The sequence below is a fragment of the Strigops habroptila genome, chromosome 4 (assembly GCF_004027225.2).
Source record: "Strigops habroptila isolate Jane chromosome 4, bStrHab1.2.pri, whole genome shotgun sequence".
Taxonomy (NCBI): domain Eukaryota; kingdom Metazoa; phylum Chordata; class Aves; order Psittaciformes; family Psittacidae; genus Strigops; species Strigops habroptila.
Genome location: NC_046358.1, coordinates 21,998,212 through 22,021,686, shown reverse-complemented (window position 1 = coordinate 22,021,686; position 23,475 = coordinate 21,998,212). Strand labels below are relative to the sequence as shown.

Below are 23,475 nucleotides of genomic sequence, written 5' to 3'. Positions count from 1 at the left end.
GCTTAAAGCATATGCTTAAGGCGTAATTCTGTAACACTTTTGTGAATTATGCTTCATTTTAAGCAAGTGCTTATGTCTGACCAGTAAAGAGCATTGGCTTTTATGATACCAAGGAGTCTCTGCTTTGGACTTTCTGACTATTACAGTGGATATGAAACTTCTGGAATCATATGTTCTTGTAAAGATAAAATACAGGAACTTTTAAAGCCCAGTTCAGGATTTGTTTACTTCATCCCCTTTATTGCAGAAGGCCCAATCATCTTAATTGCTGCACGTTTTCAGGTTCCTTTAAATGCGACCTCAGTTGTTTCTGAGGTTGAATAGGAGCAAGTCTCTAAGTTTGTCTGATCTATGTTATGCTTCTGCTAATATAAAACCCTACTTTGCTTAACTGTAAACCATGTGCCCAGTTGCTACTTCCCATTTCCTGTTTTACCTAATAAATCATTCTTTCTTACATTGTCAAATGAGTTAGCAGTGTTCTGTGTTCTAAACGCTGTAGTGCATTTTACTAACACAGTAACTGCAACTAATTTTTAGGAAGATAAAATTGCTTCTGTACTAACAAAACTGTATGTTTTGGTCTTGATCACTGTCCTAAAGTAGCAAGTAAGCCCAGACTGTATGGCTCTCATTTTGCTGTTGAGTGGCATAAAGATGTCTTAACTATATTATCTCTAATGAATGTACTGCAGAGTTTTCTGTGGTGTGACATATATACATAACTTTGCTTAGGGTGAACTTCAGCCAAGAAAAAAATCCAGGGTAAAGCATAATTCTTTGAAGCAACAGTGACAAGGGTTCAGAATGGCATGCCCTAGGTGCCCCTAAGCTGGATCCTTAGTGTGTAATTGATGTGACTTCCAGAAGAGTAATTGTTGCTTGTGTGTACATAGCAATACGAAAATTAGTTCTCACTTCTTGTGAATTTCAGTAGTTTGCTCACTGTTAGATGCTCATGGCAATTCCTATAGATGGGCTCTTGTGTTTCTGGTAAGGTTTAGGTCAGGATTGTAAAGGGTGTATATACCTGTCAATAGATCTTTTCAGTATCACTAGTTGATAGTTGGGGAAAAAGATGTTTATTAGAATATGGAAAAGTTGTCCCCCTACCCAACATGAACAAGGCCAGTTCTCTGTAGTTCCTTGTATTTGTTTGTTCCTGTTTGTTAAAACAAGTAACTTTGTTTATTTGCTTGAACTTTCTGGACGTCTGCTTAATTTATTTGTTTGTCTTTTTCCCCTTCACACAGGAACGAAATAATTGTCTGACAGACACGAGAGCTCTGAGTGTCAGTCATACTGATTTGGCGCATTGAGAGTCTTGGACAGAAGCTAGCTAATATTCCTTTGTGAATAAAGAAGCACTGAGACCTTCAAAGCTTTGGTTCCTCATCATTATGTATAGGAACACCTAGTTTGTAATTTTGTTGGGTTTTCTTCCAATGGACTGCTGGTTTTACTTTTCTAAATAGGGATGGTTTTAAACACAGCATTAGTGGGTGTTTTCTTCTAAAGAAAAACTATGTAGATATATATTGCTCATTGCACTGCTCCCATTCATGCTCCTTATGTTGATTTCTTTAATAGATTGGAATATTACAGCAGCCAAAAAAGTGTAAAAATACAAACATATTTAAAGCATACCAAAATGCATTTGAAAGCGCCGGCAAAATTAAATGTGTAGCAGTAAATATATACAGTTCTGGAATGAGAAAAGGATACATTGATGTGCATTACTGTATAAATTCAAATTAAGCGTACTGTATTGGTGGGGCTTTCTTTTGCTCCACTGATTATTGCAATGTTAGAAACCTTAGCTGGCAAAACAGCACTTAGGCACGGCTTACTTAACCACTATATTGAGCTATTAAATTTATCAGAAGAGATGGCTGGGGTTGCATCATATAGAGATAGCATGAATAGCAATACCTGTGACCATGACTTTGATCCTTGCTGATGTCTTAGGGCACAATTATCAATGGAGAGAGGATGGTTAATGTTGATCAGGAGAAATGGAAAATGTTTTGACCTTTACTGTGTACGGTTGAAGAATACAGAAGTTTTAGACTTCAGCTGTCCCAGAGCAGCTCCTGGTGCTCTTGGGGAAACATAAAGCCTCAGGTTGACTTTCTTGCTTGTCCACTGGAATTCAAAGTCCAACCCCATTTGCCAGAAGGGCCCCAACATTTCCTTATGCTGATCCCAAATCCTGCCTTTCTCCATGATAGCTGACAACAGCAGCAGGAGGCAGCTACACACTAGGCTGTTACACAGTGGAGTAGCTGCTGTGCAAAGGACCACTCAAATCCTAGGGGCCCCAGGGGAAGCATCAGATGGCTGTAACTGGCAAGCAACTGGTTAGACCATGCATCCATGTTAAACCTACTTACAGTTAATACATATGCTGTCTGTATACAGGACTGCTGCTGGAACTAAGTATGTATGTTTTAAGTATTTTATAGACACTAGTCTTTCCTTTTGCTTTTCTGTAAAGCTTGTAATTTTGTTCATCTTTTGTAAAAGTTCTTATTCATGTGAAGTTGGATGAGAAAGTAAAACGAGTGTGTGTACAAATGTATTTGTGGTCATAGATGTGAGTTGGAAAATGCCGAAGGAAGGTAACTTTGGGAAAAGCTGGAATATTCATTCAAGGTTAGTGACAGCCGAAGGAGGCAAAACAAAGGAACGTAAGCAAGTTTTAGTATTTTAATAGACTGTGAGGAGTCATTAGAATTAGTACTTTGTAGAAGCATTTGACTGATTTTGCATCTGGTTTCAAGTTGGTTACAATAACTGATGCAAAAGGCTGTGTATGTTATGCACTTAACTATGTTTACCAGGAGGTACCTTATGAGTATGGTGTACCTGCTAGAAAGACAGTTTAGAAACGGTGAGATATGATGCTGCTAATGTGTAGGAGTTTTAGCACAGAGTAATGCAATTCATTAATGAACTCGAGCAAGAACAGATTGTTGCTCAGTTACCTTAACAATATGTACTTATGTAGACTCTTGAGTTTTAATCTTTTTATTAAGAGCTTTTTATATAAAAGAAAAACCATAATATATATACTTTTATTCCCCCTAAAGCAAGACATGTTGTGTGCACTCGTTGATGAATCGGTTCTCTACCCAAAAGCAGACTGAGCTGGCTCTGCAAGAGGAGCTGGACATGGGCCGCAGCTCACTGAGCGGGGCCAGCCGGGAAGTGACAGAGCTGTCTGTCCCTCTGGCTGCAAACACCCCTCGCAGTCGGCCCGTTCCACACCAGCAGGACGCTACCGCTGTAGGAGTGGCTCAGCGTGCCTGGTCTGTGAGCTCAGTACTTCACTGGGAGGCCGCTACAAGAGTCCAGCTCCCAAAAAAGCCCACAAAACTATTTAGAGACAGAGCTGGTTTTGGTAATAAGGAAGTACTTAAATGGAAGAATTTTTCTACATTGATCTTTCAACTTTGAAGGAAAATTATTTTTGCAGCCTCTCAAAAAACCCCCAACAAACCAACTCATGTAAATAGCAATAAAATATTTAACCATGCCAAACTACAATGTGCAGGAAGTTTTAAAAGGCAAGACCATAGTGGGGTGATGGTGGTAGTGAGGGAGCTTTCTCGTTCAGGATCTTAGTGTTGGTGGCATTACTAGTACTGTGCTTTTAAATGTTTTAAACCTTTATATAGTATTGTAAAGTGTGTTGGAAGATTAAGTTGTTGAGCTACTGCTTATTAAACGATTCTTACATTTAAAAGGTTATTTTTACTTTTTTTTTTTTCCAGAGAAGAAACAAATTTCAAGACTTAATAAATCACCCAGAATTATAGCCAGCTCCTGATAGTTACGAGCCAGGGAGCTGTTTGAGAAGATCTTGTAAAGTACAAAAGCAAACTTCGTGTGTTTGAATGGTGAATGAGTTACTGTCAGGACAATGTTTGTATACATTTAAATTTCAGGTGGGCCTCTTAGTGTGCTTTTATGGAAGATTTTCTTTCTGAATTTCCCTGTACCAGTTGTAGCTAACAGTGCACAAAGTGTAAACCCAGAATACCCAGTTGTGTAAAAGTCCTGCATGGCTTCAGTACTGAACCAAATCAACAGCTCTTATGAAACAGAAATGTAAAAAAGACCTTCAGAATTGACAGGGTTGGGCTGTTTGTTAGGGTTGGGCTGCTGGGGTTTGAATCTCAGTTTTGTAAGTGTGAACTTCACTCAAACCATGATGAGGACTCCAATTATGCCACTTTCTCCAGGTTCTCCTACAAGTGGAGGCTGGTGGTTCTAGGGTATTGCAGTGGGGTGCTGCAGGAATAGTATGTGGAATTGTTACTGACGGAAAGATGCCCACGGCCCTTGTGTCTGTGTGGTGGTGTGCAGGTCTTTAGGAATTCCGGCAGTATTTGGTCTTGAGTTTAGATCTTACTAAATACTATTGTAAAATGTAACTGTTTCATGATTTGCTCCTCTTTAGAAGGAATAACTGGACTATTGCTGTGATGTTTGTGCTTGCAGTACTGTGGTGACAGAACATAGCACTGAAGCAACAGAAAAACTATTGAACGCATTCTCTAGAGTTTGAGCCTTTTCTTAAAACGAACGGCACCTCCTTTCCCTGAAGCCTTCCTGAATGGTAGTAAAACAAAATGGGTTTAAGCCTGAGGAGTATTTGTGCTTAAATTGTACCACTGAGTCTAGTAATTTTGAAAATGGTGTGATTCTGTTGTAAATAAATAGTAAAAGGGGCATGCAGTGCTGCAGTGGAAGTGTGTTTACAAAACCTGATGAGTTCAAGTTACTTCAGTTTTTGTTATGTAGGTCATGTATTTTGTCTGAAAGCTGCTAAGAGAATTGCATTGTTGGTCATGTTGGCCTGTACTGAGAGAATAAATGTTAAGAGATGTGATGCTGTGAAGTTTACAGTTTCATTGTAGTCACTTTACATTGTCACAGACTTACAGAAGTATCAGTATAAACACTGGCACTTCGGAGTTCTTGTAGATAGTTTAGAATTGAGGGAAATTTTGAACATCTACATTTGATTATTGCCTCGCTCTGACCCACTCGCATTAGTCTCAGTGCACTCAATAGGTAGTTTGTTTTAAACAAAAAGCCCAAAACAACAAAGCAAGAGCGAACCATGGTGCCACCATCAGCTATAAGGCAGAAGACAGGAGCTGTTGAGAAAGATGCTCATGCTCATAGTGAGGCTGCAAAACTGTTCTTTACTTGTAAGAAAGAAATTAAATAAAAAGATGTTATCATCTTTTAAATAAGAAATACTGAGAGAACCATAGTTAGGAAGCTTCATTTAACAGAACTGCTCTAACAGTTGTTAGACGACACACACGATTGAGAAGACTAAATGTTGTATAGAGCATAGAACAAGTGTAGTGAAGTAGTTTTTAAAGCCAGATCCTGAGGCTCCCTATATTTATACTCGAGTCTCCACTCAAGCAGGGAAGGTTATTTTGTCTTTAGTTTTAAATTACGTAGTAGAAGCACCATGGAGTAGGGGTGGTGAGTGACAATGGAATTAGGCCAGGTGAGTTCTGTGTAAGCAGGAAGGGCATTTTCTGTTTTCTAGGACCTCACTTAAAAAAACCCAAACACTGCCACCAGAAAACCATTTGTAATGTCAGTGTGTCCTTCTTGGGGAAACACAAACCCCTCCTTCTCTCTCCTCCCCGACATAGGGATTTCATGCTTGATTTAAAAAAAAAATAGATCTTCCAAGACTGGCTCTTAAGATGCTGCATTTTGATCTCCAAGTGTAGTTGCTGCTCCTCACATCACAGCTGTGTATGAAATCCCATTCACCTGCTTGTCTTACCCCATAAAACTTTGTTGAAAATAGACTTCCCTAAATGTTATTTGTAACAAATACCAGTAATTCACTATAATTTCATCAAGAAATTTGTAATGAGGTTGTTCAGTGTGTTTCATTACATCTATTCTGTCGATAGGTCAGTTGTGTCAATTCTTCATCAAGCACAAATTAATTTGGTTCTACTTTTCCAAAGCCATGTTTCCAGAGCTCTGTGTGAGCTTTCTGCTGAAAAAGGCCTCTTTCTATATGTCACCAAGCTGCAGATTAACTTGAAACTGCTTAAAATTTCTCAAGTGTCACTTAACATTTCTTTTCAAAGTGTAGAAAAATGTTTAAATGTAGCCTTACAGGATAAAGATGACATACTGAATACATTCTAGAATGTAAACCTTCTTTGTAAAACATTACTTCATTTTTTTTCCTGTATAGCAACAACTCTCCATTGTGCAATCCAAAGATGAATAAAGCTGTATAAAGGGAAGGTTCGTAACTTGCATTTATTAAGACTTCAGCATGTTTCAACAGATTTGACAAAAGGCTTCAAAGAGGGTTTGTATCCCAAAAGCTATACCAGTGTCAGGTGAACAACGGTCTGGGTTTCTGACTCTGGCTGTGAATAACTGCAGAAAGGGGTAGAAAGTGCAGGTGAACACTCGGCTGCTGCGAGCAACTGATGACTTGGGGGTTGGTTGTATTTTAGTGGATCAGGGTTTGTGTGTGGTAATGAAGCAGGAAATGGACTCTGACTCAGACTGAAACCTGCAGCTGGAGAGTTAAGTAAAGGCCAACACGGGCAATGTCAGGAAGACTTGACTTGTGCAGGAAAATGCATGTGAGTAACTTCATGGGTCTTGCTTTTGCACGAAAATCAGCAGTGAGTAGAGAAAGCAGATGTTACAGCTGTAGTTGGAGGACAACAGAAGAAGTTGTGATAAATAGTGCAAAAATGGAAAGAAAAACACGTAAAGCTCTAACAATGCAAAATTGAGAAAAGCAATCACTCGAGGGATGGATGGAACCTGCTACAGCAGCCCTTCAGGAGCACAGCTGAGCAAAGCCTGGGGCAGAAGCTACAGGGGCAGCAATCCAGGGGCTGATCAAGAATGTTACCTCGATCCAATGAACCGCAGAGCTGTGCAGAGCATTGGGAGGAACACATACAGAGCCCTTGCTCTGAAACTACATGGTCATGCAGCATCAGCGCTGGGCCAGCAGAGCAGAGTAAGGGGATGGTGCCATGTGGTTTGTTTTTAACTGGAAGAGGCTGAAGAGGCTTTTGCTATGAGGGGAGAGAACCAGAAAGCAGGAGAAGAGCCATTTCTAAAAAAAAGTCAAAGTTCCGTGAAGCTATACATGCCCATATAGTACAAAAGCAGTACAATTTTAATTCTTACTGTAAGATTTTAAAATCAAGTATCTTTATGGCTTTTTTAAAATCCTAATATTAATAACAAGTTGTTCTAAAACAGGATAGCTGCTTTGTGCTATTTCTGAGGCCCTACAGATTGAAGAATGGCTGTACTTAATGGCAGCATGAGGCCCAGAAACAGCCGCAGAAAAGAGTCACTGGCTGAATTGGAGTCCCTGTGGGTCTGGACACACAGAAGGTACACCACTGCAGCACATGCTGTCACTAGATTAGCATGCTATTAAAGCTAAATTAGAAATCAGATCTCCCCTACCATGTGGATTGCCACATCACACTTCACTGTGCAGCCTCTGCCCAGCCAAAGCTCTACTCTTCTTCAGAATACTTACCAGAAAAATGTGTGAACATATACCCAAGTATAAAGAGATCTTTCACAGTGTTGACAACACCTGATGTAGTCACATCATTGTTTCTTTATTTCAGTGTCCATTTGTCTCATCTAGGAGGAATTTAATTTAACCAGCAATTCCTCCTGAAGCAGAGTAGTTTTGATATGGTTTTGGAGCAGACAGCTTTACAGTACAAAGAATTTATTTTATTCCTTTTACACCTTCCAATTTTACTGTGTAGTAGCAAAAAGAGGGAGGGAGATGAGGAGCAAAAACTACTCGTAAAGTCCTCACGCTTCCAGTGTGGTGTGACATAACTCCAGGGGGCCGCTCAGGCTGTGGTGTTCGGCTGACCATCAGTCTCATTAGCAGTTGATTTGCCCAGGTTATTCCAAGTGCTGGAGAGACTCTGTTACCCGCTACACTGCAAAGAAAACAATACAGATTTCTGCATGTATGAATTTAATATGAATTATCTTCACTTCTGTTATAACAAAGTGACACTGGAAGCAATGATCTACTGTCTCTATTTACCGTCATTTGCTGTATTTAAACCTATAGGTCTTCAAAGATGGAGATTATGGGCTATCTTCACAAAGCTATACACTGGGTTCTCTCTGTAGCAAGGTAATAATGGGAAGAGAAGTGCTTCTATACAGAATAATTCAGTCATTCTTCCAGCTACAGCCATGGTGAACACCTGCCTGTGTCTCGGTGTGTCCCCTCTTGTCATAGGACAATAGTGATACAAAAATGGTGGTTGAACTGTAAGTATTTGAACCATGTAACTGTTGGCCTTGGATTCCATTTGCAGGTATATTTAGAAACATTGGGCAGATATGACACTGTGTAACTATTCATTTCAACCTGAAGATTAAAACTTTTTTTTTTTCCCCTGGAAAGAGTGCAATCTCTGCAGGAAGAGAATTACAAGATAACTGGGGAGGGGGTGGGGGGAGGAGGAGGAAATTGAACCTTATCCTTGTTCTGCATCACCTTCCGAATCTGGAGGACATAACTAACTTCTCGCAGAAATGCATTTATGTAGCACCTACCTCTCTAGTAACTCTAGATTATAGTTAGGCTTCAAATAAGAAATATGTATGTTTGAATCCTGTTAATATCTTGATGTCAAAGAGGGGTTTTTTCTTAAGCAACGAAATCAACCAATAGGGTTTGTTTGCTATATTTTTTTAAGAAGACATAAAATGCTCTCAGTTATATCATAGGATCATAAAATGGTTTGGTTTGGAAGGCACCTTCAAGATCATCTAGTTCCAACCCCCTTGCCATGGGCAGGGACACCTTTCACTTGTCCAGGTTGCTCAAACCCCATCTAACCTGGCCTTGAACACTGCCAGAGATGGGGCATTCGCAGCTTCTCTGGACAGCCTGTTTGAATGCCTCACCCCCTCACAGTAAAGAACTTCTTCCTAATACCTGATCTGAATCTATCCTCTTCTAGGTTAAAGCCATTCCCCCTATCACTACCTGCCCTTATAAAATGTCCATCCCCAGCTTTCAAAGACAAGCTATCAGATATGAGAAGCAAAAATATTCTTGCGTAAGCAAGTACAAGAGCCATTAACTTCTTCCCCCCCTAACTTGCTGATTAGGGATTACCACGTAAGCATATATGACAGTTTCTTCCACTTTACAGCACATTAGTTATTGCTGATCTCCAGCAAATGCAGCACTGCTGGGTAAAATGCTCTACCACTCTTAACATGCTTTGGTAGATTATATTGGAGTTATAAAAAATACAGTGGTTAAATGCTGCTGCGTATGACATTGTTACACTTCTGTTGCAGATGGCTTACCTACAACAACACTGAGCAGCTTCTGAGTCACTCACTGTATCAGTCACCTAAAACAGAAAAATGATGGTTGAAGCTGACCTGTAGTTACGCATTTGTTTTTAGCAAGCAGAAGGGCAGGGAAGGGAGTGAAGCCACAAAAGCCCAAGTAACTGGATCACGTATTAAGCCAAGTTAGAAACCCCTTATTCTTTCCAGGCAAACTAAAAAGGAGTTGTGAGGTATAATCTTGGTTTACAGTGCTACAATATTTAGCTTATATGAATTTAACTACTACTAGATATTTAAATTGTAAAAAAAAAAATAAAGTTGGTTAAAACATTAGGAGTAACTTGAGGCTGAAATTTAAATCCTACTGAATCTTAATGGGATTCTTACTGAAAAGAAAAACACTGTATGTGCCTGAAAGCTGTTCTAATTACTGCCATGTATGAATTCCAGTACACTCCCCTCCAGTTATGGTAGTAAATGTAAGGTTTTACACACTGCCCATTCCATAATTCCAGAACTCCTCCTAGAAACAAATCAAACAAGTAACAGTTGACTTGATGTTTCTAGAACATCTTTCTTCCTGATATAAAATTCTTCTAAATAAAAACTTCTCCAGTTCAGCTTTTCTCCTTACACCTTCTCCTCTGCTGTGAGAAGAAAACCTCAGGGCTGAGTACTTACTCATTGGATGGAAGGGCCCACCAGAAAGGGAGTTTCCTAGTAGTGGATTGCCTGCACATCTACTTATCCCTTTTTGAGGCCACATTCCGAGTGTCAGTGCTTTATCTCCAGCCTGCACATGCTCCTTTGATTTGTGATTAGACTAAGAGCAGTGGCATGCCACTTCTACAGGATAGATGCAACATCTTGCCTAGTTTTCTCAAAAGAATATTATTATTGACTGGTATTATTGTGGGTTTTTTGCTTGCATCAATTCTAATGTTTTACTAATCTCAGCAGTTACACAGAAGTGCTGAGCTTCGCAAAAAGGCAGCACAGACCCTGGTGTTTCACTGCCTCCTGTGTATGTGGAATATAACTGTTCTCAAAACAATCCTGCTGGCAATGGCATTTGAAGGTAGTGTTAAGAACTCTTGTTATTTTAGTTTGATGCTTCGCACAGTTGCTATACGTATCTATTTTCATTAGTTTTAATAGACAACCTTTGAGGTCATTAACAGTCTATAAAAGCTTAAATGCTATTCTTAAAGTTTAAGAAGTTAAGATTTACTAGTTTAAAGAATACCAGTTTAAGGAAGCTTTAGTTTCCATCAGTCATTAATATTTGGTTGACAATGTTAAATTTAACACCAAATCTGCATACACAGATTTCCTCCTCCCCAACCATTTATTAAATGGTCCCTATAAAATAAGCAGCAGTTTTGATGTCATACCTGATTAATGCACACTATTGGAGTCCTGAATCTAGTGCTTAAACTGTGAAGCTGTGCGCCAAATGTCTGCAAATACCGAGCCTTTGTAACAGAATCTGAAGCTCCAAATTCACATCGAAACAAGGCAGCAATAGAATCGACGACCACCAACCGCACCATGCCTCTTGCAAGCAGCAGGGAAATCCTTTTAGTAATGCAGTTGTGAAAGGTATCCTACCGCAAAATACAAACAGCCAGTATTAGAACAGTTCAAATACCTCTGTTTGTAAAACTGAGGTAGTAACTACAGGTAGCATTGCTGAAACACAAGCTGATGGAGTTTCTAATCATAAAGTGAGTTTGCAGATCTTTAAGCCTCACCAGTAACCATTTTTCACTAATGTCTTATGCTTTCACCTTAAGAAAAAAAAAAATAGAGATCAAACTGCAATGTACAGTTACCTGCAGCTCTGACTTGAATCAGCTGCTTACCAACATTTCAAATCTCAAGAATGCAATACTACTATCCTAAACCATTCTATTTTGCAAGAGTGATTCTCCTTGAAACACTGAGAACTCAAGACTAACATTAAATATGTAAACCCAAAGGCATAGACTACACTGCTGTTCCACTAAAGATACAGTAACAGTAAAATACACAATTGCTACAACAAATCCATATTGATCAAGAGTCTTGATCAATGAACATGAGTAGCTGCAACTTACATCCTCCCTATTAGAAGTTTTACTAATTGAATATTTTGAAATCACCAAACATTTCAATTGCAAGATCTTTAACAAATATTTTGTAGGGCTCAACATCTATTATATACAAATAAGGTACTTGTAGCCTAGTACCTGTCCTTAACAATGTGGTCTACAGCAGCTGAGTGGAAGGGAGAACAAGCTCATGGTGATAATCTCAGCTTCTGGCCATCAGAAATTTCAGTGTTGGCAAAAAAAAGCAATAATGTGAGAGTCACACTTCTGATTGGTGCCACTCTTTATATCTAAATAGAGGTTCACAGCTAAGAGCTTACATTCATCCAAAATTACATAAGATACCCTCCAGCATTCCACAGCTTTTAAAATGAAATTGTAATTCTCAAGTCTGAATTACAGTAAGTTCTAGTCTACGAATGAGCTGCTTTTTACAAAATATTATAATATCAAAGGTTTTTCTTTTTTTTAACTGATGGGAAAAAGTTACTCGGAAGAATATACGACTACTTTCCATTCTGGAAAAGGGATTTTTTTTTTTTGTTTCTTTTGTTTCACGTACTGATACATCTACAGGAAGCTATGCTGCACTTTAAACAGTTCAGTGTTTGTATGTGGTCCTTCTGTTTGTACAAGACTCATTCTTTTCAAGTGAATATACAAACAACTGGATTCTTCAGCATGCAGCAAGTAAAAAAAGCTTCAGTGTGAAAGAAACTGCAGAATGTAATTGTGACTTGGATTTCTACTTCAGCTGCTATCATCTGCCTGTATATAGCAATGCGTTCTATGTATACGGATACACACACAAACAAAAACTGAATCTGTAGATAACAATATATGAATTGTAACCATCTACTGTGCAGTTGCTGGAATTACCAGTGAGTGTATTGTTTTACTTTTAAGGGTATTTTAGAGGGATGTACGTGCTACTATAGGGCAGTTCCCTCCTTTTTACAATAACATACTCTAGCTTCCAGAAACTTTTAAGATTTCCAGTGAAAGGGACATGGAGAAGGCAGCTTAGCTGCTGCCTGGACCACACGGTAAGTGGTAAACATACTGACGTGCAGCATCTTCTTACACTTGCAAACTACAATTCAAAAAACCCAACAATTGGAATGATTTCAGAAGTGCTACTTGCAAGCCTTAGAGAAAACAGAACTTCAGATGTTCTATCAATAAAGAGCGTACTAACAGCTACTTATGAAAAAGCATGACAAAGGCGGTTTACAAAGCAAAAGTACAGTACTTACTTAGGTTGTATATTTTCCTGTCCAGTTCTACTACGACATGTTACAGGTAAAGGGGCAAGCACAGCCGTGGTCATGCTCTGCCACTGCCTATTCCAGATGATATTTTTTGTACCCTTTCCTTAAATAGCAGTTTAACAACTCTGTTGTTACATTGCAAGCCAGTCAGGATACACACCACCTTTTGCACATGTATTTATATCCTGTCTCCCAACTCAATGAAAATCTCCCTGGAAGCTGCAGTAAAACTAGTAGCAGTAAGTCTACTACATTTTAATAAACATAATGACTTACAAAAATTCACTATATGATCCATTCTTTTAAAATATTAATATTTCTCTTTTAATATCCTTCATAATAAAACACTGTAATAGTTCTTTACCAACAAATTGCAGAGATTAAGTAGTATTCATTACAAATCTTGGTTCACTCAACCTTTTGTAAGGTCTCCTACATGAAAAAAATCACCCTGTGGTTACTAGATTATAGTGTAATAATTGCACATTCTTAATTTGTGTTACTACTTACTAAGTCTGCTGCATGTTCAACAAAAATACTGTTTCCAAATTTGATCTTCTGTATGACTTCAGCTGGAACATCTGCACGCAGCTTATGTTGTTGATCTATGACTTGTTGCAAACGTTTACTTGGGAATACATCTTCTGTACAAATGTAGACAGCTCCTATAGTCAAGGAAAGCACCTCTATTATTACAACAGGGCTCTTACACTCCCTTTTCTTAACAGCACAAAAATAATACATTCTGCACTCAAAAGCTAGACACGTGTACCTGGAAATTCATGTTACTTTTTTTGCAGCCACACTGAATCAATTATGAACAACAAAAAACCTGCTCCTATGACTTTCCCATAGTTGCTGGGTCCTTTTTTTGGTGACAGAATTGGGTTTTTGTACTCTCCACTAGGTGACAGCTAGGTGCACAGCTGCGGAACACCTCGACCACCTAAATCGGGTGATTATAAGTATCATAATTTATCCAATCCACAAACAGAGCAACACTGCAGAGTTTGCCTGTTTCGGTCAGAAACACAAAGCACAGCAGTGTTCTGTGAAGAAAATTCCCTGTCCCAGCCAAACCCAGTACAACCAGTATTTTGATTAATTTCACTCACTGTTTTCAAGTTTCTTGTTTTTAAATTTACAAGTGGAGGGGTACTTATTACTACAATGGGTAAGTCTGTTTAAAGAGGATCACTCATCCAATCTCAGTCCAATTGACTCTTCCTGAAAATGGTAGATTAGATAAGCAGCATTATACTTCAATCCCATTACTGCGAGTGATGTCTATATGTTGTTACTGTGGTTTCTGGTTAACAAGTATGCGTTATTGCAGAGAAAATTAACCATACACATCAAAGATGTTGGGGAAATCAAACAGAAATACATGCAATATTTTCTTTATAAAAAAATAAATTGTTACTGTTATTGCAGAACTCGCCAGAATTATCAGCTAATACTTGAAGGGTTACATCTAAGGATTAACATGACGCTGCTAACACAGTTTAGCAGCTGATATGCTTGGCAATCTGAGATATCCTGAACAATTCCACTCCAATGGTCCACCCCTGCTCTGGCTCTCCATGGAGTGGAAAGTCCCATTTCCAGAAGCAACTTCCAAATCCTCTATATATTCCACTGAAAAAAAAACTATGAAACTATATCCAACAGCAGGAACTGAAAGATCTCAAGACTGGATCAAGTGAAAATTAAGGGTTACTTTATCAATAAAAATATTTTGCTGGTGGACACCTGTATAACACAGGGTATTGAATTCTGAGAATATTCTATGTAAGACAGAGATGAGGCTAAGCCTAATTTGCTGTAGGACTAAACCTGCATTTCAGCTTAACTCTCCCTAACCCCTCCACAAATTCTTACATAAATCACCTGACTTCACATGTGAAACATTTAAAACCTCAGAAATCTATCAGGTAAAGAAAAAAAAAAAAAAACCAAAACAAAACCCATGCCCACTAATTAAAAAAAAAAGTTTTTGACAGGTGAGAATGAAAGACCTTCCTCAATTATTATCACATGGAAAAATTCTTCATCATCTTCCAGGCTTTCCATAGGAGGTCCTGAAATATTTTCACAACTTCTGTTTCCATCCTACCTAATAACAGTTTTGAGTTATACTTCAGCTCCTTTTTACTTTCCTTGGCCCTGGCAGCCAATAGCACTTATCACTCAAATATTCGGCCTCCATTCTTAACCGCCCAGTTTCATTCATGTCTGTGAGGGGTGTTAGAAGTTTATAACATTTGACAGTGAATAACGACTGCAATAAAGCATTAGCAATCAGAGCAGTCATGATCTCATCATGATTCCTGAACTACAACATATAAAAAACCTAAGAAGTTGAACCATGAATATGTTCCCTGCTTTTCCCACTTTTTTTCCTAGCACTTGAGCGGATGGACATAAATGCTGTCTTTGGTAATTACAACCGAAGTAATTCACAATACCTGTAGACACAAATGAGCACACGTACAAGGTTCCATCGGCAAAGGAAAATTTTAAATAAATTAATTAATGAGTCCACAGTTACTTGACTCCATTAAGTTTACAGTGACAATCAGCAGCTTGTTAAATAGTGCCTGAACTTGTATGAAGCTCAGGCGAGGAAAACACAGTAACCTATTAATTATATCACTTAACTGCTAAAGGCTTTCTAAATAGCTAATTAGTAAGCAGTTAATTATGTGAACCTTAATTTTCTTAACTATTTCCCTAGGTTAATTTCTCCTAATTGGACTCATTTTCCTATCACTCTCCAACTTGATAGTGACAGCTGAGTATCAAATAGGCAGGTGAGTATCTTTACTACCAGCACTTCACGCATTCCCAATCAGGTTCCAGTTTCACAATTTCTAAAAAGCTCTAAGTTAAGAAAAATTTCTAATCACAATGCATATCTAGCACCAATACTCACTCAGGTCAGCAATTATGTCTTGCAACACACCACAAAACTGAAAATCACAATGATGCAAATTCAAAACCAAGTAAACAAAGAAATAAAGAAAACCCACCAAGATATACAGCTTCCTCAAGCCCATGTTCTTTCTGAATTTCATACTAACAAAAGCTGTGCTAACTTGTGTTGAGATAACAGTTGCTAAAGTAACTGGATTTCTCAACTACCATTCTTATTCACGGCTGACTGCCTTTTGCACAATATTGGCTATTTCTGAAAGACAGGGATTTCTTTACCGTGAATATTGGCTTACAGAGAAATTGTCTGCTTTTTAAAAATCAGACCTGCTTCTAAGTGGTATGTCCCTTGTCCTCTCCTTGGTTTACCCAGAAAGCACAGAATGTCCACTACTTGAGACTTCATGAGGGTTTTGTAAAACCAGATTTGTATTTCTAGATAGATTGGTGCTCCATTGATTACATAATTGTATTTTAATCCAGAGTTATTGCAACATTCAAGACATTTCAAAACAGAGAACCTGAGAGACTTGCTGGAAAAAATACATTTTTCCCCAAATTAACTTCTCTAGACAAAAAGAAACATAAAATTCTACTTAAGATCTTTGTTGCAGATAATTTCAGTACAGTAACAAGAACAGGGATAGGAAAAAACATAAGGCAAAAGCAGAAGAGTATAAAATGATCAGGCAATCTTACTGTGTTACAAACATACATGCAATTGTGGCCTGGTTTCATGTTTATACCTGATCAACAAGAAAATCGAGGCTAACAAGGTAATCCTAAAGTGGTAATACCTGTGGGGAAAAAAGAACAGCTGAAGAAACAAAAATCTGGTCCTCTCTGCTCCACTGGTCGAGCAGCCTAGATTTAAAATTCCTGATCAATAGATACACACCATCCTCTTTGTAAAACCATGACAGCAATTTTAAAGTTATATGAATTCATCTAGTCAGGTTAATTTTTTTTAGTGAAACACTTGTTCTAAAAAACAAAAAAACAACCACCACCAAGAAGAATTCCTTCTTAAGAACAGTTCTACTTCATAAGAGTATTTCCTGCCTCAGCTTAGTTTTGTAAATACTGGCATTCAGCCACCTGCCAACCTTGCACTCTTCTGTAATGCTTCTTTGACATCCATTAAAGCTACTACAGCAGATATTGTACTCTGAGTACATAACTTCCATTTGTGATTTCTCCAAAATACAGTAGGACAACCTTTTTGTTTTTCTTGAAGTGCTGCTCATTTCACAGAACAATTGTGTAATCTGCATCTTGAACTTTTAGGAGTTAAACCACATGAAATATATCAGATGAGCTTTGCCTCTGCTTAAAATATGAGTTGCACAGTACAATGAGAACAGCACTCTCTCCTACTGGACCTTCATCAAGCCTCTTCTGCTTCTGTTTGTGCTCTTCAGTTTGAGTCACAATTCAATGTTTGATTAAGGCGAATACACACCTATGCATTAAAAATACAGGAAGTGCTTCATAGCAAAGTTACAATGGCTAGAAAAGATTGACAAATAACTAAACTCAATTTTAAAGGCCTACGCCTAATTATGAGGCAAAAGCACTTAATATTCATGTATCTTTAAAGATAAATGAATTGCCATAGCCTAAATAATAAGAGGAGAGTAGTACAATGCAAACAGAAAAGCCTATAGCATTGTGCTATTTACAGTTTATTAGGAAGCTGCAACACTAATGAGTCAAGAGTCAGGGTAGTTACCACTTTTGAGAAAGAAGCTGAGACACTCTTAATGAGTCAGTTGTCCTCAGTAATCATATAAACATCTTTCCTCATAAAAACTGAATAGAAATCAGCAATTGCATTAAATCCCAGTGCTCTTCTCTCAGCTAAACTGACAGAAGTGCTATGCTGGTTGTTGATCAAAAACCACCCCAAAACAAAAAGAACAAAAATAAAATGCACCAAAAAACCCCATCCTCAAAGGAGGACAGATTTTGAGTCCTGTGAACCTGATCTGTCATGCACCAAACCGGCCTGTTACTAAGACTCAGCAGCAGACTTTTTTTTCTAATTCAGAATTCTAATATGGATAGGAATTTGTCATGTTATATTCATGCACTACTTATGAATATAAAATAAATTCAGCCAACATGCAATTGACCATAACTGACATTCTTAGAATGGCAGAAAGAGAACCTGGAGGCAAAGCATGTCCTAATTTCTGTTTGCTGCCAACCTCCTAGCACTGAGAATCGTAAATAAGATTACACTAAGTCAAATGAAGGAAATACACAATAAATCTATACTGTCTAAAGAAACATATTTCAACATCACCACCTAAGAGAAGGGAAGTTTCTAGCACTAAAAAAAAAAAACCTCAAACAAACACAAAGGACCAAAACCCAACAACGAAAGAAAACAAACATCCCCCTCCCAAAAACCCCACCTGACCCACCACAATTTTAAATCTGTAGCAACGTTTTAGCACCAAGATTAATCTCCTATTGGTAGTGCTAGACTTCTGTGATAATGACTAAGCACTGTTGTTGTTCTCAAGTTTTCTAAAGAATAAAACTTCTCATACTTAACATAAGCTTTTAGTTCCTGTGTTTCTCGTAAGAGACTCAACATAAACCCTTATTTATAGACTGCAGCAAAATCGAGTTTCATTTTCTAAGTGCTATGTAAACAGTATCTGCTGCTATGACTGTATGCCTTCTAACATATGGCAAGAAACCACACTGAGAGTAAAGAATTGCAAGAATTAGGATTCCACCACTCCCTTAGCTGTCCAACTCCAGCAGCAGGATATTTCCACGTTCTATACCTTCATGATCCTCAAATGTTCTGTCCTCTCAGCCCTTCCAAAACACTCTGATCCTCTCACAGGAGCACTGACACGATGGCCAGGCCATTCTAGCCTATCTTCCATGAAACACTTAGGAGTGGGTAGGTGTGGGACAGACACAACAAAGCAATCCTTCTAGCACCAAGTACCAGGTGCGTAAGAAACAAGAATCATCTGCAAACGCAAATCACAAAAAAACTTGACATTTTGTAGCCCTACAAGGAAGCTTACTGTCTGGCACAAGAGACAAGAGTGCCATTAGGATGTTGGGCACCTTCTTCTGTACTCTGTTCTGGTTTCTTTCTTTTGATATAAATCAGGATCAGTGTTGGGGCATGAATAAAAACATATTTGCATTCAAACTATTTGCAGCAGTTTTCAGCAACACACCAAGGAATCAAAGAAAATATATGTTTCTGCTCTGATTAATGACGTAAATTGAAAGAAAGTAACGTAAGCCACAGGCTAATTACAGCCCTTTAAGCAAGATCTTCATTTGGACATTCCATATTTTTCCACATCGGTGGATGTAGTACTAGAAATAATTAAGTATCCCCACAAGAAACCACTCAGCTGCCAAAATAAAGCCAGTGCTGCATAAAAGGAAGAACAAGATCACAGCCAAAATACACCTAAGACAGATTACCAGGACACCAAATTCTTAAAAGTGACACAAGTTTCCTTCCTTTCTAAGACAGCATAGAACACTAAAAAAACCCCAGTAAATACTAGGAGTTAGATTAATGTGATAGAATGTTAAAAAATTATACTCAAAGAATAAACCTGTATACTTTGGCAAACCTATACAAAACAATGTTAACTGTCTTCAGCTATATTTCCATCAGGTTTACTCTGTAAATCACTGTAATTATTGTTATCAAACTAAATATTCTTTGAAATTCAAAATCCCCAACTAGGGTATAAAATATACCTGAAATGTTTGTGGAAAATTATTGGACAAGCTGTTTTGCTGTGGTTGATACCTGAGGAGTCAGTAAGTACTTAGGACAGCAATGCTTTTCATATATTGTTTGCATGTGTCCAACCACAGCAGTAGGCAGGTAGACAACAGCCAATAGTAATTTTGTATTAAGTTATGCTGCGATGCAGGGCATGTGCAGAGCATGATTTTCTCTATATGACAATTACTAACTAACTAGCTTACTACTAAAGCTGTAAGGGTAAGACAGACTACAGTAAGACAGTAGATGCACTGAATACGTGCATTCTACTTCAGTGCACCGATGGCTTTAAGCTGACAGAGGGGAGATTTAGATGAGACATTAGGAAGAAGTTCTTCCCTGTGAGGGTGGTGAGACACTGGCACAGGTTGCCCAGAGCAGCTGTGGCTGCCCCATCCCTGGCAGTGTTCAAGGCCAGGTTGGATGGGGCTCTGAGCAACCTGGTCTAGTGGAAGGTCTCCAGCCCCTGGCAGGGGGTTGGAACTAGATGATCTTAAGGTCCTTTCCAACCCAAAGCATTCTATGCTTCTATGATGTTCTTAAAGACAGGATATTCCTCCAAATGCCAAATTAATCAGTACTTACATTTCAGTACTTACCAGACTCTAATCCACCATATTTGTAAGGATATTGCACACAAAGGCACAGCTGTAAACTAATCTGAGTCTTCCCAGCAGAACTTTCCCCAGCAACTTCTGTGATTCCCACTAAAGGAATGCCACCTTTTAACAAGTTATCTAGTACTGAACATCCAAGGCTTAGCTTCTGGTTTTGAGAGGTGAGATGATCTTTATCTTGGTAGAGCTGAAGTGCTGCAAGGTTTGGGATTTTTTTGTTTGTTTGTAATATTAAAAAGAAAGGGAAAAAAAAGGAGTTTCATTTAGTATCTTTCCAACACACGATGATACAAAATAGAAGCTGTATATCAGATGTATACCTATAAGGGATGCTGTCTTTGCTGATGGGAAATTTTTCTGATTCAGCCTGGTCTTTCCACCTCCCTTTCCCCACTGGCCCTACTGACCAAATGCCTGTTCAAAAACTGAGAGTTTACACTGAGCCCTTTCTGCCTCTCAAAGCTTTTTTTCCTTTCTCTGCCTTCAAGGAGTCTCTGGAAAGCTATACCCTCAGAAAATACTGCCAGCAAGGTTCAAGCACAACAATCATGGAAACAGGAAGCCATAGCAGCCTATGAAGCAGTGTAGCAGGCATCTGGCCAAAGCCTGAAGATATATGCAAATCAGAAAACAAATTTTAAGTACAGAGCTGCCATGAAGCATTTGTACAGGAGGAACTACTAGGTCCTGCTTGGTTTGGAATGAGGTGTTTCTATCAAATCAGTTTATGTAGTTTATTAATATGTAAGTTTTTCAACTAGTCTTAGTCCAAAAGTAAAACAGCAAGAGGGGGAGAGAGAAGGAGAAAGAAAACAGAAATATTTTGTTCCTTTAATGAAGCTTTTCAGACTGGAGAATTATTTTATCCTGTTTCAAGCAGGCTTGATCTTGAAGAGTGACACCCACCCACTTCCATGTACCTTTAAGGTCTCAGAGGGGCTGTCCTTAGTTAATTCACCACAGCATAATAAAAACACTTGCCTTTTCATTTTCAGAATCACATTACTGAGCCAATAAGGAGCCAAAACCATATTTTGTCCCAGTGAGAGGTATTTTAAGATTTAAATAGAACAGGTTTTTTTGTATTGACTGTATTACCCGTAAGCATACTGTTTCTCCTCAGCATGTGAGAGACCGTTTTCAATAAGCACTGTATGTCTGCACTGGACAGTTTCATCAATCGTTGCAAGTCTGCTCCAGAAAGATTTAAAATCTCCTTTATCGATTTTATGTCAGCTGAAATTAGAAGAATTTTTATAAATACTTTGGGGTAGATTACAGTCTTATGCACAAAAGTAAAAGTCTTCCCAATTCCTACTACTCATTTACTTAGTTTGTCTACCCTGCACTCCTGTATGCAGGGCAGGCAACATTTACTTTGAATGCATCAACACATGCTATAAAATTGTTTGGAAAATGATTATTGGAGCACTGGCAAAAGCCATCACTTCAAGTTACTCAAAGAACTTGCTTATGAAATAATTACAGTTTTAAAATGCTAATGTACATCTATGTGCTTATACCCACAGAAGCAGGACAGCTTGCTGACAGATCTATTAGTGAGGCATTGGCAAACTAAGTTACCTTTCTTAAGGGCAGCAATTACTTTAGGGTTCAAGTCAAACTGGTCCCAATCCATTTCCTGATACAGCACCCGGATGAACAGCACATCAGGCAATCACCTATTATTAAAGTGGCTTTTATCAGATATACATGCAACAAGAAAAGTAAGCATCATTCAAAAGTCTCTAGGATACATTTTTACTTTTTAACAATATATTTATCAGTTATCTTAGAAAAAGAACGATTCAGCACATTGGCAGAAGTCTTCTCAGATAGATAGCTGTTGACATATATCTGTTAAAGAGTTCAACCACTAATACTGCTGTTAAGAGCTACTAGTAATTTTAATTGCTCCATAGTGCTTTTGCTGTGGATTGAACAAAGCTCACAAATACGTTCGATAGTCATTTCTATCCAGACACTTTTTACATCAGTTTTTAATTTTCAAATGGAAAATAAATCTTATGCATGTGCAAGTTGGGATGATCCAGGACGATTCATACATTGGATAGCCAAACATATATTGATTAGCTAATTGCAAATTTAGCATTAAAACATTAAAATCAGTTTGTTTCTTGCAACAACATTAAACACTCTTTTTAATACTTCGATCTGAAATGCAATTAGTTTAGCACTAGAGTTGCCTGGAAGAGGACCATGATGTTTGTTACCATTATTCAGATCATCGTTATGATCCTAAGGTCCCTTCCAACGCTAACTATTCTATGGGTCTATGACTGCCGCAGACCCAAAGAAGTTAGATAAAAATATATGACTTAACGAACAATCCCTTTTTTAACACAGAGGAGAGGTTGCTGTGGCTCCTGACGGCAGAACAAACGTAGGAGAAGAAACAGCTACTTTTAAGCAACACCTATCCAAAGCAGCATTCTGGCAAGAGTCAGAAGTCGAAACTTACTGATGTTAATCATGATTACGGTGACCTTTGACGGACGGGTTCCAAATCATTTTGTACACCCTGGGCACACGAAGCCGCTCCAGGGCAGCCACTGTCTGAGGCCGCGGGAAGAGGGAAATCAGCAGGAGCAAGCTATGCGGAAGCCAGGCGGGTCCCGCGGAGGCCGCTCGGGTCTGCCCCAGCCCTGGCACAGGGCAGGGCGGGCGGGGCAGAGGGGAGCGCGGTGAGGGCGCACGGAGGGGCAGAGCAGCCGGGCCCGCCGCGGCACAGCACCAGCCGCCTAGCACCCGGGCCCGCCGCAGCCCGCGCCCGCGCCCGCGCCCTCACCCCCGTTACGAACCCCCCGCCAGAGCCACCGCAAAAGGCCGTAGCCAATCGGCGAGCAGCTTGGCTGCGACGTCGCCGGTCACAGGCCAATCAAAACTCTTCACAGCGACCGCTCCGGCAGGACAGCCAATGGCAGGGCGCCGCTGAAGGAGCGGGCGGGACGCTGTTCGCCCCGGTCACGATCTGTTCCGCGGGGCGGTGCGGGGCGGTACGTGCCGGGGGAGGAGCGGAGCGGAGCGCTCGCCCCCGCCGGCGGCGGCACCAGCCGCGGGCGCTCCGCACCGCCGAGCCCGCCCCTGCGCGGCCCCGCTCGCTGATTGGCTACCACGCCTCCTCCAACGCGGAACACGGGGGCGTGGCTGTGGCGCGCACGCCCTTCGCTTCCGGGTTGCGGGGCCGACAGTTCCCATTGCGCATGCGCCTCTAGCGCCTAAAGAGGTGGGGAAAGCATAACACGCCAACCGTAAACCCCAAGCGGTACGGGATTGGCTGGGAAGTCCAGAGGCAGTGTTCTATTGGGTGTTTGGGGTGGGTGGGCGGGGCCTGACGGCTCCTTGCTTTTCATTGGCAGCGCGCCGTG

The 23,475-nt window shown here is 39.5% G+C and overlaps 2 protein-coding genes across 10 annotated transcripts in view; one reads left to right on the top strand and one right to left on the bottom strand.

The window, feature by feature from the left end:
• The window catches only part of KLC1 (kinesin light chain 1), a 50,059-nt gene extending 45,162 nt beyond the window's left edge, over positions 1-4,897 (top strand). For all 7 annotated transcript variants that reach the window (XM_030482595.1, XM_030482594.1, XM_032919873.1 and 4 more), the window contains one exon: positions 1,254-4,897. In XM_030482595.1, the coding sequence (XP_030338455.1) occupies positions 1,254-1,272 (19 nt within the window). In that variant the 3' untranslated portion in view covers positions 1,273-4,897. The remainder of the gene's footprint in view (positions 1-1,253) is intronic.
• A 2,358-nt stretch (positions 4,898-7,255) lies between these two features.
• XRCC3 (X-ray repair cross complementing 3) lies at positions 7,256-23,234 on the bottom strand. Of its 3 annotated transcripts, none has more exons than XM_030482600.1 (8): positions 22,569-23,234; positions 21,671-21,768; positions 21,185-21,322; positions 20,069-20,281; positions 13,262-13,416; positions 10,782-10,994; positions 9,400-9,446; positions 7,256-8,003 (listed from the first exon to the last, which is right to left on the bottom strand). In XM_030482600.1, exons 2-8 carry the CDS (start codon positions 21,723-21,725, stop codon positions 7,781-7,783), a joined length of 1,044 nt encoding a protein of 347 aa, XP_030338460.1. In that variant the 5' UTR covers positions 21,726-21,768; positions 22,569-23,234; the 3' UTR covers positions 7,256-7,780. The 3 variants fall into 3 exon arrangements, with proteins under 3 accessions (XP_030338460.1, XP_030338463.1, XP_030338462.1); XM_030482603.1 differs by having other exon boundaries at positions 21,671-21,783; positions 22,569-22,789; XM_030482602.1 differs by having other exon boundaries at positions 21,671-21,778; positions 22,573-22,789.
• Positions 23,235-23,475: the final 241 nt, after the last annotated feature.

Bases quoted from the DNA above. Each gene is read 5' to 3' on its own strand.
- XRCC3 (XM_030482600.1), bottom strand. From the start codon at position 21,725: ATGGATTGGGACCAGTTTGACTTGAACCCTAAAGTAATTGCTGCCCTT. The intron at 10,995-13,261 runs GTAAGTAGTAAC...ATTTTGCGGTAG, and splicing joins TTGAACATGCAGCAGACTTA to GATACCTTTCACAACTGCAT. The intron at 8,004-9,399 runs GTAAGCCATCTG...TTTTCTTTGCAG, and splicing joins GCTGCTCAGTGTTGTTGTAG to TGTAGCGGGTAACAGAGTCT.